The 12,823-nt window shown below is 35.6% G+C and overlaps 1 protein-coding gene across 1 annotated transcript in view; it reads right to left on the bottom strand.

Moving 5' to 3' along the window:
* Positions 1–12,823, bottom strand: part of Zpld1 (zona pellucida-like domain containing 1) — a 59,701-nt gene that overhangs the window by 15,084 nt on the left and 31,794 nt on the right. Inside the window, exons 5-8 of the mRNA XM_039088739.2 lie at positions 10,916–11,097; positions 9,398–9,470; positions 4,232–4,329; positions 2,777–2,857 (exon numbers count right to left, since the gene is read on the bottom strand). Coding sequence (XP_038944667.1) covers positions 2,777–2,857; positions 4,232–4,329; positions 9,398–9,470; positions 10,916–11,097 — 434 coding nt within the window. The remainder of the gene's footprint in view (positions 1–2,776; positions 2,858–4,231; positions 4,330–9,397; positions 9,471–10,915; positions 11,098–12,823) is intronic.

The raw sequence follows: 12,823 nt of genomic DNA, 5'->3' as shown, positions 1-12,823 counted from the left end.
GACACTGTGGTTAGGACAAAACAGCAACCAACAGATTGGGAAAAGATCTTTACCAATCCTACAACAGATAGAGGCCTTATTTCCAAAATATACAAAGAACTCAAGAAGTTAGACCACAGGGAGACAAATAACCCTATTAAAAAATGAGGTTCAGACCTAAACAAAGAATTCACAGCTGAGGAATGCCGAATGGCTGAGAAACACCTAAAGAAATGTTCAACATCTTTAGTCATAAGGGAAATGCAAATCAAAACAACCCTGAGATTTCACCTCACACCAGTGCGATTGGCTAAAATCAAAAACTCAGGTGACAGCAAATGCTGGCGAGGATGCGGAGAAAGAGGAACACTCCTCCATTGTTGGTGGGATTGCAGACTGGTAAAACCATTCTGGAAATCAGTCTGGAGGTTCCTCAGAAAATTGGACATTGAACTGCCTGAGGATCCATATACCCAAAAGATGCCCCAACATATAAAAAAGACACGTGCTCCACTATGTTCATCGCAGCGTTATTTATAATAGCCAGAAGCTGGAAAGAACCCAGATGCCCTTCAACAGAGGAATGGATACAGAAAATGTGGTACATCTACACAATGGGATATTACTCAGCTATCAAAAACAATGACTTTATGAAATTCGTAAGCAAATGGTTGGAACTGGAAAATATCATCCTGAGTGAGCTAACCCAATCACAGAAAGACATACATGGTATGCTCTCATTGATAAGTGGCTATTAGCCCAAATGCTTGAATTACCCTAGATGCCTAGAACAAATGAAACTCAAGACGGATGATCAAAATGTGAATGCTTCACTCCTTCTTTAAAAGGGGAACAAGAATACCCTTGGCAGGGAAGAGAGAGGCAAAGATTAAAACAGAGACTGAAGGAACACCCATTCAGAGCCTGCCCCACATGTGGCCCATACATATACAGTCACCCAATTAGACAAGATGGATGAAGCAAAGAAGTGCAGACCGACAGGAGCCGGATGTAGATCGCTCCTGAGAGACACAGCCAGAATACAGCAAATACAGAGGTGAATGCCAGCAGCAAACCACTGAACTGAGAATAGGACCCCCGTTGAAGGAATCAGAGAAAGAACTGGAAGAGCTTGAAGGGGCTCGAGACCCCATATGTACAACAATGCCAAGCAACCAGAGCTTCCAGGGACTAAGCCCCTACCCAAAGACTATACATGGACTGACCCTGGACTCTGACCTCATAGGTAGCAATGAATATCCTAGTAAGAGCACCAGTGGAAGGGGAAGCCCTGGGTCCTGCTAAGGCTGAACCCCCAGTGAACTAGATTGTTGGGGGGAGGGTGGCAAGAGGGGGAGGATGGGGAGGGGAATACCCATAAAGAGGGGGAGGGGGGAGGGGATGTTTGCCTGGAAACCGGGAAAGGGAATAACACTCGAAATGTATATAAGAAATACACAAGTTAATAAAAAAAAAGATTCAATAAAAGTTTGGCTGTAGCAAAAAAAAAAGAAATGTGGGTAAACAAATGTCTGATCAAAATGATACATAATCTTTCCACTTACGAATAACCACAGTGAACCTTTTGGCTTATAGTGGCTTTTGATGTAAGTGAGTCTTACTATATACAAAGTTATGTATGTCAGTTCTTAAGCTTTACTTCTTAATATACTTACATTTTTTAATCTTCAGGAATGAAAGTATCAAGAGGACAAAAGGGCAAAATTATAAAATAATTTCCGTTTAATAACTCACCACACAATAGCTGCACCGATGTGAACTCCTTGACTGACTGATTCTCTGCTATTCACTGGGTCACACTTTTTATTGCTGTGTATGCAATTTTACTCCTGTGCCTTACAATTTTACTAAAACTGAGAGACTACAATATCATAAATACTGAAAAATACACTTCTAAGTTTGGAAGGGTCAAATCAAACAACATGCACTCCTTTAAGTCTTTTCATAGACACTGACATTTTTTTCCTCCAAAACCTAGCTGAGTTTAACATTTCCAACAATCTAATATATTAAAAGTAGTAGTTTGGCCATATCCTCTGAGCACCATCTTAACCTTGATTAGCCAATAAAGCACATTCTTTGGTTTCCCATTATGCTTCAGTCGTCATGTGTCAATAACTGCAGTGATCTGAGCCAAGTGCACTTTGCAAGTGTGATTAGAAGACATTGCTTATCTCTCAGGCCTGTCCTGCTGTCAGATAAAAATGCTGAGAGGAAGCTGGAATGATTGAATGGCTTTATGATCAATGTCTCCTTTCCTTAGACATAGGTTGCATTCACTCTATCACTGTCTATTGGGGAACCAAGTTGAAGTTATTGGTTCTGGTTAAAAAAAGGAGGGAAGTAGCATACTTTCATATTCAATACTGATAAATGAACAAAAGTGCTTTGGGATCTAAATTTTCCAACCATTACTTTAGTTTTACTGTCCTTTTGATGTATGATAAGATGGTATACTGCCAATAAACAATACTGTCCTGTTTCTCTCTTTTATTGAATATGATAATCTTACTGTTTTCAGTACATAAGACCGTGAAATATCCCATATCTCCTAAACATGAATGTAACATTGTTAGTAGATGTAACTTAGTTACAATTCTCCTTCTACAACAGACTTATTTTGTGTTGCAAACTGTTTATAACTTTCATACTGTAGTATACAAGTTCAAATTGTAAAAGTTCCAAGTGAGGTATAAATTGTTTGTCTGACCTTTGTACTACATTTTAATTATCTATAATGGGGTCTTTGGTTTCAGAACAAGACTTAGACACCTACCTAAGGAAGAGATCATAACGAGTCTCATCATTTGGATTCCCAGATGGGGTTGTGTAGCAATAATCCATTAATACATTCCATCTGCAGGCAGAAACAAACATGATCTGATGTCAGAGTCCTCCTAGAGTGTTGGTAATCAATCCAAAGAAAGCATTAGCCAAATTCTTAGCATGTGAATTATATTTTCAATATTTGCTATTTACAAAAGTTTGTTTATTAAACATTTCTCTAAAAACTATGTATTTAGAATTTTGCAACAATTGGCAAGTGGAATGGAGGTGAATGTCTCAAATAACAGGAGAGAAGGCAGGTGGGTGGTCAAAGCAGGAAGGAACAAAACTGCAAAGTGAATTGCACTGCCATACAGCTATGTCTCAGTATAAATCATACTGTTTAAGGAAGTTACCATAAAATTGTAGTCTAATAACATGTAAAATGTGTTTGGTATATGTATTGACTCAGTAGGGATAGCAGTGCGATTTCCTGATAGCATTTTATTAGTAGAATCCATGAGGGTATATAACTGTCTTCCATAGGGTTATAGTAGAGTAAGATTTATGACTTTCATCATCACCAGTGATATATATATATACATATATATATATCCATAGTAAATAAATATAAATGAGAAGAAATTCCTACACTTGGTAAAATGATTGCATGCTACACAACCAATGCTTAGAGGGACAGGAGAATGTGAAGTGACACCACACTCCTACAGTATACAAGTCTCCTGCAGAGTCCCAAATTTAAAACATAGTCTACACCCCCCTCTCAAAAAAAAAAAAACACCATCTGTTTCATAGTTGTAAAGGCTGAAATGGATCTTCAACTTTTAAGTTCTCATGTAAGAGTCATGTTTTGGTTTTTTTTTTTTTTTTGGTTTTTGTTGGTATTTTTTGCTTTGTTTTTGTTTTGTTCTTATTTTAAACAATGTCATGATATGAGAATCCCTTTCAGTTCTGAGAGGTTTCTTTGAGGGTTCTTTTTTTTACTAGAAAGTTAAAGGTGAGTTTTCTAGACAGAATAAAAAATACTGGTGTTGGTTGTTATTTATTTATTTGCAGAGTTCTTTCTGAAAACTGTTTTATATAATTTTAGTACAGATTTCTACCATGACAGTTAAAAAAATCACAGGTGTGTCAAATGTCATTGGACAAGTTAACTTTCGGATGAAGATATATAGAACATTCTGGTATCCCAGTAGACCTCCACATGGCCTCTTTCAGTAACTACTCCTGTGTGTTTATGAGAAGCCTTGCCATTTCCCAATTAAGGACATAAAATGAGTAGGACTCCCTTAGCCCTTATAATTTGTGGTTTATTTTTATCAGTATGACTTAATGGTGTGGCAATGACCATATAGTTCAAGTAAGACTTCAAAACGAATAAGCTAACATTATGACTGGGGAGAGCTAAGAAGTTTAGCTAATCAAGGTAAGAGTGCACAATTACCTGCCATCCAGATTAGTAGCTTGCACAGCTGCAAACACTTTAGTTTTCAAGGGTAATCCTATACTCGGGATAATTAATTGCTCTCTGTAGGTTGAATCCTAATGATGAAATAATAAATAATCCAACATCATTATCTTTCTATCAATAGAAACTTTATTACTTAAACCTGTTAAAGAAACAAAGATCATTCAAATCAACATATATTTACATAATTGACTCCAAAAGGGGTTTATTTCACCCTCATATTGGCAAAAATTCTCCAAATGTAGATGAATACATAAAAGTTGATTTTGGTGCATATATTATCTTGTTTGCAGGACTTAATCACATAGGATGGTTAATTTTCAGTATATGTAAATTATATTCAATAGTTAATGGTTAGTATTAGTTTGTTTAGTATTCAACTACCAATATTGTGTTGATTTAAATTAGGACTCCATTTACTTTTATTGATCTCTAATTAAAATTTTCTCTAATTAGATGTACTTCAACTGAAGCCTTTCACTGCTGGAGTGTCAGGTGCTCATTTTGGGTAATCTTTTATTTATTTAGAATCTCTTCTCATCTGATAATCAAAAGTTACAAAAATTTAACTTAAAGACAGAAGGGGAGAAGAGAGACAGACAGATAGACAGACAGACAGAGATAGAAACACAGAGAGAGAGACAGAAAGACAGAGACAGAGGAAGACCAACATAATCTCTGAATTGTCAAAGTTTCTGTGATAAAAGACTTGTCCAAAATTTCCTTTTCCTCAAAAATTTTATAGCAGTTCTAAACAACATGCCTATCACCCCCCCTCATCACAGTGAAGTTGCAAAGTAGAAATTTAAAAGATGTATCTATAAGCTGATGATAAAGAGAAATAAAGAAAAGTAAAAAATGCCAAAGAAACATTCCTCAAAAATCTAAGTAGCTAAATCATTTAACTTTCAAAACTTTGTTTTCCAAAAATTAATAATTGGCTGTTTTACAGCAAAATCATTTTTCCCATTCACTGTGAAATTTTAGTCTCTAAAGGATATGGAGCATTTATTTGGTTTTGTGGAAACCACATATTTAAATTTTTAACATTACAAAAATAGGGTTTGGATATAGACATTTGAAGGAATTGTATCCATGAGGGCAACATTCCATTTTTGATCCAGATACACGAGAGACTGAATGCCACATTTGGGGAAATGTTAGACCCTTTATTTCTAATTATCATCTACACATATATGATAAATAGTGATGGCTTCTCTAGCCATTGCAGATAGCGAGTATCTTTATTCATATTTCTGGATTTCTCTTTCCGTGTCTTCAAGAAAATTTCAATGCATTACCCATCTTGCTCTCACATCTTATGTTTGCATTGATATTGTCCCAAAGAATCCTGACTCTCTTCACAAGAGAGCTCATAAAACATCTGCAATGACATGCATCCCCTTTGGGGTGTGGTCATGAGTCATCAGATTTTTCTCATCACTGGTCATATGCCCCCATTGGTTCATCCACTCATCAAACACTAATAGTTAGTACTATTTAAATATAAAAGGCATCTTCCTTTCTATGTTACAAGGAAATAAGCAGCTCCTTTTTTTTATTACACAAAGAGAAGGCCACAATTCCAGTTAAAATAAATTTAATGCATAGAAACTTCATCTTCAATAGAAGTTACTTGTTAATTAATATAACTTTTTCAAGTGCATAAACTATGTCCTCTTATACATAAACACGACAGAAGGAAGAAGGCTATATCCAAACAGTGTGCCTATATCCAGACAGTTTCTGTCCTAACATCAAAGCAGAGAAAAGAGTTCAGCATTAGGCATGTAAAATAAGTTGCAAGCATGCCTAGGGAGATATATATATATATATATATATATATATATATATATATATATGAAAAGTATGACTCCTAATGACTGTAAATGACATTAAAATTTAAATACTACAATATAATTACATGTGAATGACTAAATAGTAGTATCCCAAATAAATAATAAATGCGATTTGGAATCAATTAATGAAAGTGTTCCAACATTTACTTTTCTAATATGAATTCCTAATTTTTAATGTATTGTTATATGGCAAAGTAATGTGAGTTTAGATTAATTTGGGGCAATGATATTTACACACGAACACAATTAATGATGTGTGCCCTTCTACGATTTTCTAGATTCGTAAAGCATACAATAATACAGGTGAATTAAATGTAAGGATCACCTTTAGTGTGTGTCTACACTAGGTCATTTTTTAACTAATAAAACACACTAGTAAAAGATATGGTAAGTGATGAAAATGTTTAGGAGGTAGAGATATATGTTGAAATGTTCTCTTTTTTTTAGAGAAAAATTATCTATAAAACTAAATTTGCTCTAAAAAATATTAAGTCTGTTAACTTTAAATAAAATTCAAAACCTTGCCTATGGAGAGGGCTCAGTGGTTCAGTCTTACTGCACAGCATGAGAAACAAGACTCATGCCCTCCAAAGACATAAATGTCAGGTAAACATGGCAGCAGAACTGTAAATTTAGTATTCAAGAAACACAGGCAAGGGATCCCTTGAGCAAGCTAGCTAACCAGACTAACCCCATTGACATACTCTGAGTTTAATTGAGAGATCGTAACTTAGTAAATAAAGTAGAGAAAAAAATGGGGCAAGACTATTGACAATCTGATGATAATGTAGGATTTCCACATTAACTTCTACACACAAAAATGTACCACAAATGAAAAATGAGATGCATATGCTTGCATACACCATACACAGAGACACCCAAAAAGAAAAAGCCCAAATTTTAGAAATGATATAATTTTAAAATGTAATTAGTAAGGGATTTTTTATAGTTTAATTTTTATTTTAATTCAATTATTAATATTTTAGTAAAAAGTAGCAATTAAAATTCAACTTTTGATGGTTTTTCATTTTCAGTATGATAAACATAATTTCCTTCAACTATAGAATTGAAATATGAAGATTATTATTAAATTATTAGCTTTTATTTGGCATCAACAAAAACTCTGTAGGGATATTCCTGGGACATAGGAATGTCATATTATTTCTAGTAATAAAAATATTTTAGAGCAGAAACTGAAGGAATAGCCATTAAGACACTGCCCTATCTGGGGATCCATCCCATATACATACAGCCACCAAACCCAGATATTGCTGATGCCAAGATGTGCAAGCTGACAGAAGTGTCTAATATAGCTGTCCCCTGAGAGGCTCTCCCAGACCATGACAAATACAGAGGCGGATGCTCACAGCCAACCACTGAACTGAGAATGGGGTCCCCAATGGAGGAGTTAGAGAAAGGATTGAAGGAGCTGGAGGGGTTTGCAACCCCATAAGAACAACAATACTAACAAACCAGAGCTTCCAGGGACTAAACTACCATCCAAAGAGTACACATGGACAGACCCATGGCTCCAACTACATATGTAGAAGAGGATGACCTTATTGGGCACCAATGTGAGGAGAAGCCCTTGGTTCTGCCAAGGCTGGAACCACCCTGCCCCCCCCCAGTGTAGGGGAATATTAGGGTAGGGGGGTGGAAAGGGTAGGCAGATGGGTGGGGGAACATCCTCATAGAAGGGGAAGGGGGATGGGATAGGGGGGTTATGGACAGTAAACCAGGAAAGGGGATAATATTTGAAATGTAAATTTTTAAAAAATCCAAGAAAAAAAGAAAAACTATTTTAACATGAAGATTGTCTTCAAATGTTTGATTTTCTGTCTTTCCAATGGAAAAATAGTTTAATTTCACAGAAGAAAAGATATCATTGAGTGGTATATGGATTTTGGTTGGTGGTTGATTGGTTGGTTGATTGGTCAAAGTTTCTCCCTGGCTGACTTGGACTCACTTTGTAGACCAGGCTGGCCTCAAATTTACAGATATTTGCCTCTGCCTCTCTGAGCTGGGATTAAAGGTGTACACCACCACGCCTGACTCATATGGTTGTATTTTTTCATTATGTTAATAATGAAAATCCTCATCTCTGTCTCACTCATTAAGTATTGATGGCTCTAACATGGTCAACCTCAATTCTTCCTCAGAAAATTTACACACAGAACTCAAGAGAGATAATTCTGCCATCCAAAGTTACTGTTCTAAATACTAAACACAAAAATTATAAACATATGGCCAGCTTCTGAATAAAATGTGGGTTCATAGTTACTAAGTATGTAGAACCAAGTTGACTTTCAGGAAAAAAAGTTTACAAATGACAGAAAGGCAATCTTCAGTACCACACATTTTAATGTGTTGTTTAGAACTCTGTGGTGTCAAACTACAAACTTATAAACATGATTTTTTAAATGCCTTTGCAAAATGTCCTACTACAATATTTATAGCTCATTATATTCAATGGATAAAACACTGACTTTTAAATCAGTTGCATGAATTATAACCCAGTGCCATGATGACATGAATAATAATGCAAAAATCAGATTCATAATTTACAAAAATGTTGGTTGATAGATTGAAAAATTGATATTTAAATCAGGCATTTAAAATGTATGAATAAAAATTTTAATCAACATGAAAATATCATTTGGGGGATTAATGTTACACTTATAAATAGAAACCCATGTATTTTTCACGTGTTGCTGCCACTCTCGATATTTACATGACAAAAGTTTAGACAATGCTATGTCATCAGTACAAATTATTTCAGATGTGACAGAACTGTCATCAGCCAGAAACCATGTTTAAAATATTAACACATTCATCACCAATCATGCCTCTGAGAGATGTATCACTTGAGCTGTGTGTATCATTGTATCACAAGCACACTACTCCCCCAAATCGAATGAATACACACACACACAGAGAGAGAAAGAGAGAGAGAGAGAGAGAGAGAGAGAGAGAGAGAGAGAGAGAGAGAGAGAAAGAGAGAGAGAGAGAGAGAGAGAGAGGGAGAGGTGGAAGATGGATTCTTGGAGACTCACATTTATGGTATGAAATTTCAATCACTTATCAACTTTTAGAAAATTTAATGGAGCTTGCAGCACACCTTTATAACTAAGATATATGAAAATGAAAACAAGATGGATAAATGTTACCAAACTGCAGCAGGGATAATGTGACTTTCAGTAGGTTTTTATAGAAATGCCATTCACATAAATGAGTCCTCACAACAGTGAAAGGGAAAAATAATGTCTTTCACCCATCAACTCACGTTATAAAGGAGCAAGTTCAAAGTGCTGACAAATGTCCCATTGTTCTCTCTCACAGAAATAGCAGCTGAGGACCTAAAACCGATTTCAAAGAGGGAAAACCCAAATGAGATTTTAAATTAAAAGTTTTATTTATACCCAGATGTTAGATTTTAGACAATAAACTCGTGAGTTAACTTGACATACTTTTAACTAGGTCTGCACTAGGTATAGTTTTTAAATCATCAATATGGCAAGTTATGGAAAATCCAGGGAAATCAAATAAAGATAGTCTGTCATTTATGATCCCTTTTATTGATAAGGTCATCTTTTTGTCTAGCATTATAGATGTAAGAATTTTTTTGCCAGGAAACAAAGTTCCAAAGAACTTAAATTTGAGGCAAATAGAACTTCATCGATTTTGCAAGTTCAAGGAAGTCAGAGAGTTGCTCAACTTTGTTGGTACTAGAACAAACAGTGTTATGCTAAACAATAGAGGTTTAATAAGCATTGGTTAAATAAGTGAACATATTCCTTAGATATGCCAGGTGAGGATAAAATGAAGAATGGTTCTTCCTACACCTTTATCCTCAAGTCCTTTCCACACTCAAGCTTTGCCTTTGACTGAGGTAGATATGATCAATGTGCTATAAAAAAAAGTCTCTACTTTTAACCCTCAGACAAAAAGTGGTTTCTATATTCTCATGTACTAAGATTAAACAATAACGAGAACCTTCTAATACAGACCATCAAAATAGGGAGGAAAACTTTTCATTCACTTATGACATTTTGTCAAAAATAGTTGACAAATTTAGGTGATTATGTTGTGGACATACTGTATCTTCATGTGTGTATCTTTGGAATTGATAAATAAGGACATGGATATATTCCATAGCTTCAGTCTTTGTCTATAATTCCTTGGGCCTGTGTCTTGCTGTCCTTCTTCTCCCTTCTGCAAAAGTCATAGGAATTCAGAATCTGGAGCTATAGAATCCAACAGTGAAAACAAGTGACAGTTGGGTTAAGCAGGACTCAGCAGTCGGCTGCTCTATGCATTGGAAAGACTACAACACTTCAGAACTACATAAGCACATGGCTTTTGTGCAAAGGAATTAAGAACAATGATAAATAGATCATAAATGCATAGACATATGATTATGATAGATATGATAGATGATACATAGATGATAGATATAGATTGATTGATTTGTTTGTTGATAAATAGAAAATCGATAGAGATAGATAGAGAAATAGAGAGATTATATATTATTTTATAGTGAGATGATAGATAGATAGATAGATAGATGATAAATAGATATAGATATATTGACTGATAGAATATAGATAGGTGCTAAATAGATGATACATAGATAGATAGAGATAGTTTAATGATAGTAGATAGAAGTTAAATAGATGCTAGAGATGATAGACAGTTGAGTCAATGCTGTGCTCCATTGTTTTAGTCTGACTACACGTCCATCAAAAATAAGAAGCAAGCAGAAAGACAACATAAGAAAAAATAAAAATAAACATGGACTCACGAAGCAAGCTGGGTGTTATTAACCAGGTATTCCAATGGATAACTACAACTAAATTTGTAAAGGAGCCCAGGAAGATAACTGATAACTGTTGGCGGGTCTGGAGTATCAATATATCCGGAAATATTTCCTATCTGTACTGAGGTTGCATTTCCAGAAGCACCTACACCAGGAATTGTAGACACCTATTAGAATAAAAGATCAAGTTCAATAATTAAGTATTTATATATGCAAATATATGCACTTTACATGCAAATAACACATTATGACAGCCTATTTCTCATTTTGGTTGTGTTGCAACCTGCTATAGATTTGAAATTATACATATTTTATAAAATATGTAAGTGTCCATGTGTCTTTTAAAGTCAGTGGAACTTTTTGTGTATCGCAGACACTTGACTCCTATTTATTTCACGAGAAAGGAAAAATAACATATACAGAAATTAACAATTCATTTTTAAAGACCTCATTGATAAATTCCAATGTTTTTGTTGACTTAAATGATTTGTTTTGGCTCTGTTTGACACATTAGTTTTGCAGCTCCAGACTTTTTCATGTTGTTGCTGTTGCTATGACTGTTGCTGTTGCTATGACTGTTGCCGTTGCTATGGCTGTTGCTGTTGCTATGGCTGTTGTTGTGTGCATGTGGCATGAAGGCCATGACACTTGTGGGTTCAGGGGACAACCTCATGTAGTTGGATCTTTCCTTCAACCTTTCTGTGGCTCTTTCACTAGATTGAAGATCTCCAGTCTCCACCTGCTGAACCATCTCATCAGCCTGTTTAGACTTCCACACTGGATACAATATGCCTGCACCAAGGCTCTCCTTGCTCAGGCCTTTAAGCATATTCCTTCAGCCCTTTCTCTCTTTTTCACCTCCTCAGTACCTGTTAACAGTTTATAGCATCACATCTTCCTCCCCTAAAAAAAACCCCCAAAACCCCAACTTACTCACATACGTTAATTCTTGCTGTACCACATGGTTGCCCTACTTGCTTTGTATCCCCTCAGCCATCCTCAGAGTGCCTGCTGGACACTCTGGACCCATGTAGGTCTTATCCTTGTATCTTCAATGCAGCACCAAGTTGTGGGTCTTACAAATAATTTTGAACAAGTAAATGTGAGTATCAAATATACTAAGGATTAGACGTTCCAATGTTTTCTTTGGAGGCTCATGGGATTCTCATTCTTAGACAAATTTCTAGGAGACCATGAACTCCCAGAAGTTCTAGGGAAAGTTCCCTACGTTTGTGTTTTCCTAACACTGCTTAGCTTTCCTTGGATTCTCAAGTCCTACTAAAATTGAAAAACCATTATCTTAGGAATAATGTTTATGGTTTCCATGAAACTAAGGACACCATTGTTCTCTCACCATGTCAAATATCACAAAGCACTCGGTGAATATTTTGAGTAGATATGTCTGAGCCCTGTAATATTAGATATTCAGTAATAGGATAAAGTCTATGCATGGGACTAATGGTACACAGGTAGGGCTAAGGCAAATATCTAGCTCATGCATGAGGCAAAATTTGGTAGGAAGAGAACATTTGTTTTAAAAATAACCCAGTGATTCAGTGAAATATTTACTTTCACTCATGTAGGATGTCCTCCAAGGAGGCTCCAAAGCTAGTGACATCCAAAGTAAAATACAAAAATTAAGAAAGTCTTCTCTTCCTTCAACCATTTTTTGACTTACTAGGTGAGGGTGTCAGTTCAGTCACACACACACACACACACACACACACACACACACACATACACACACACACACACACACACGCACATGCACATACACACACACTTTTTTTGTACTAGGTGAGGATGTGGTCTGGGAATTACATACACACACATGTTCACCCATACTTTTCTTACTAGGTTAGGATGTCAGTTCTGTGAAACACACACACACAC

This window comes from Rattus norvegicus, chromosome 11 (genome assembly GCF_036323735.1).
Source record: "Rattus norvegicus strain BN/NHsdMcwi chromosome 11, GRCr8, whole genome shotgun sequence".
Lineage (NCBI taxonomy): Eukaryota > Metazoa > Chordata > Mammalia > Rodentia > Muridae > Rattus > Rattus norvegicus.
This window is presented reverse-complemented; position numbering and strand designations above follow the sequence as displayed.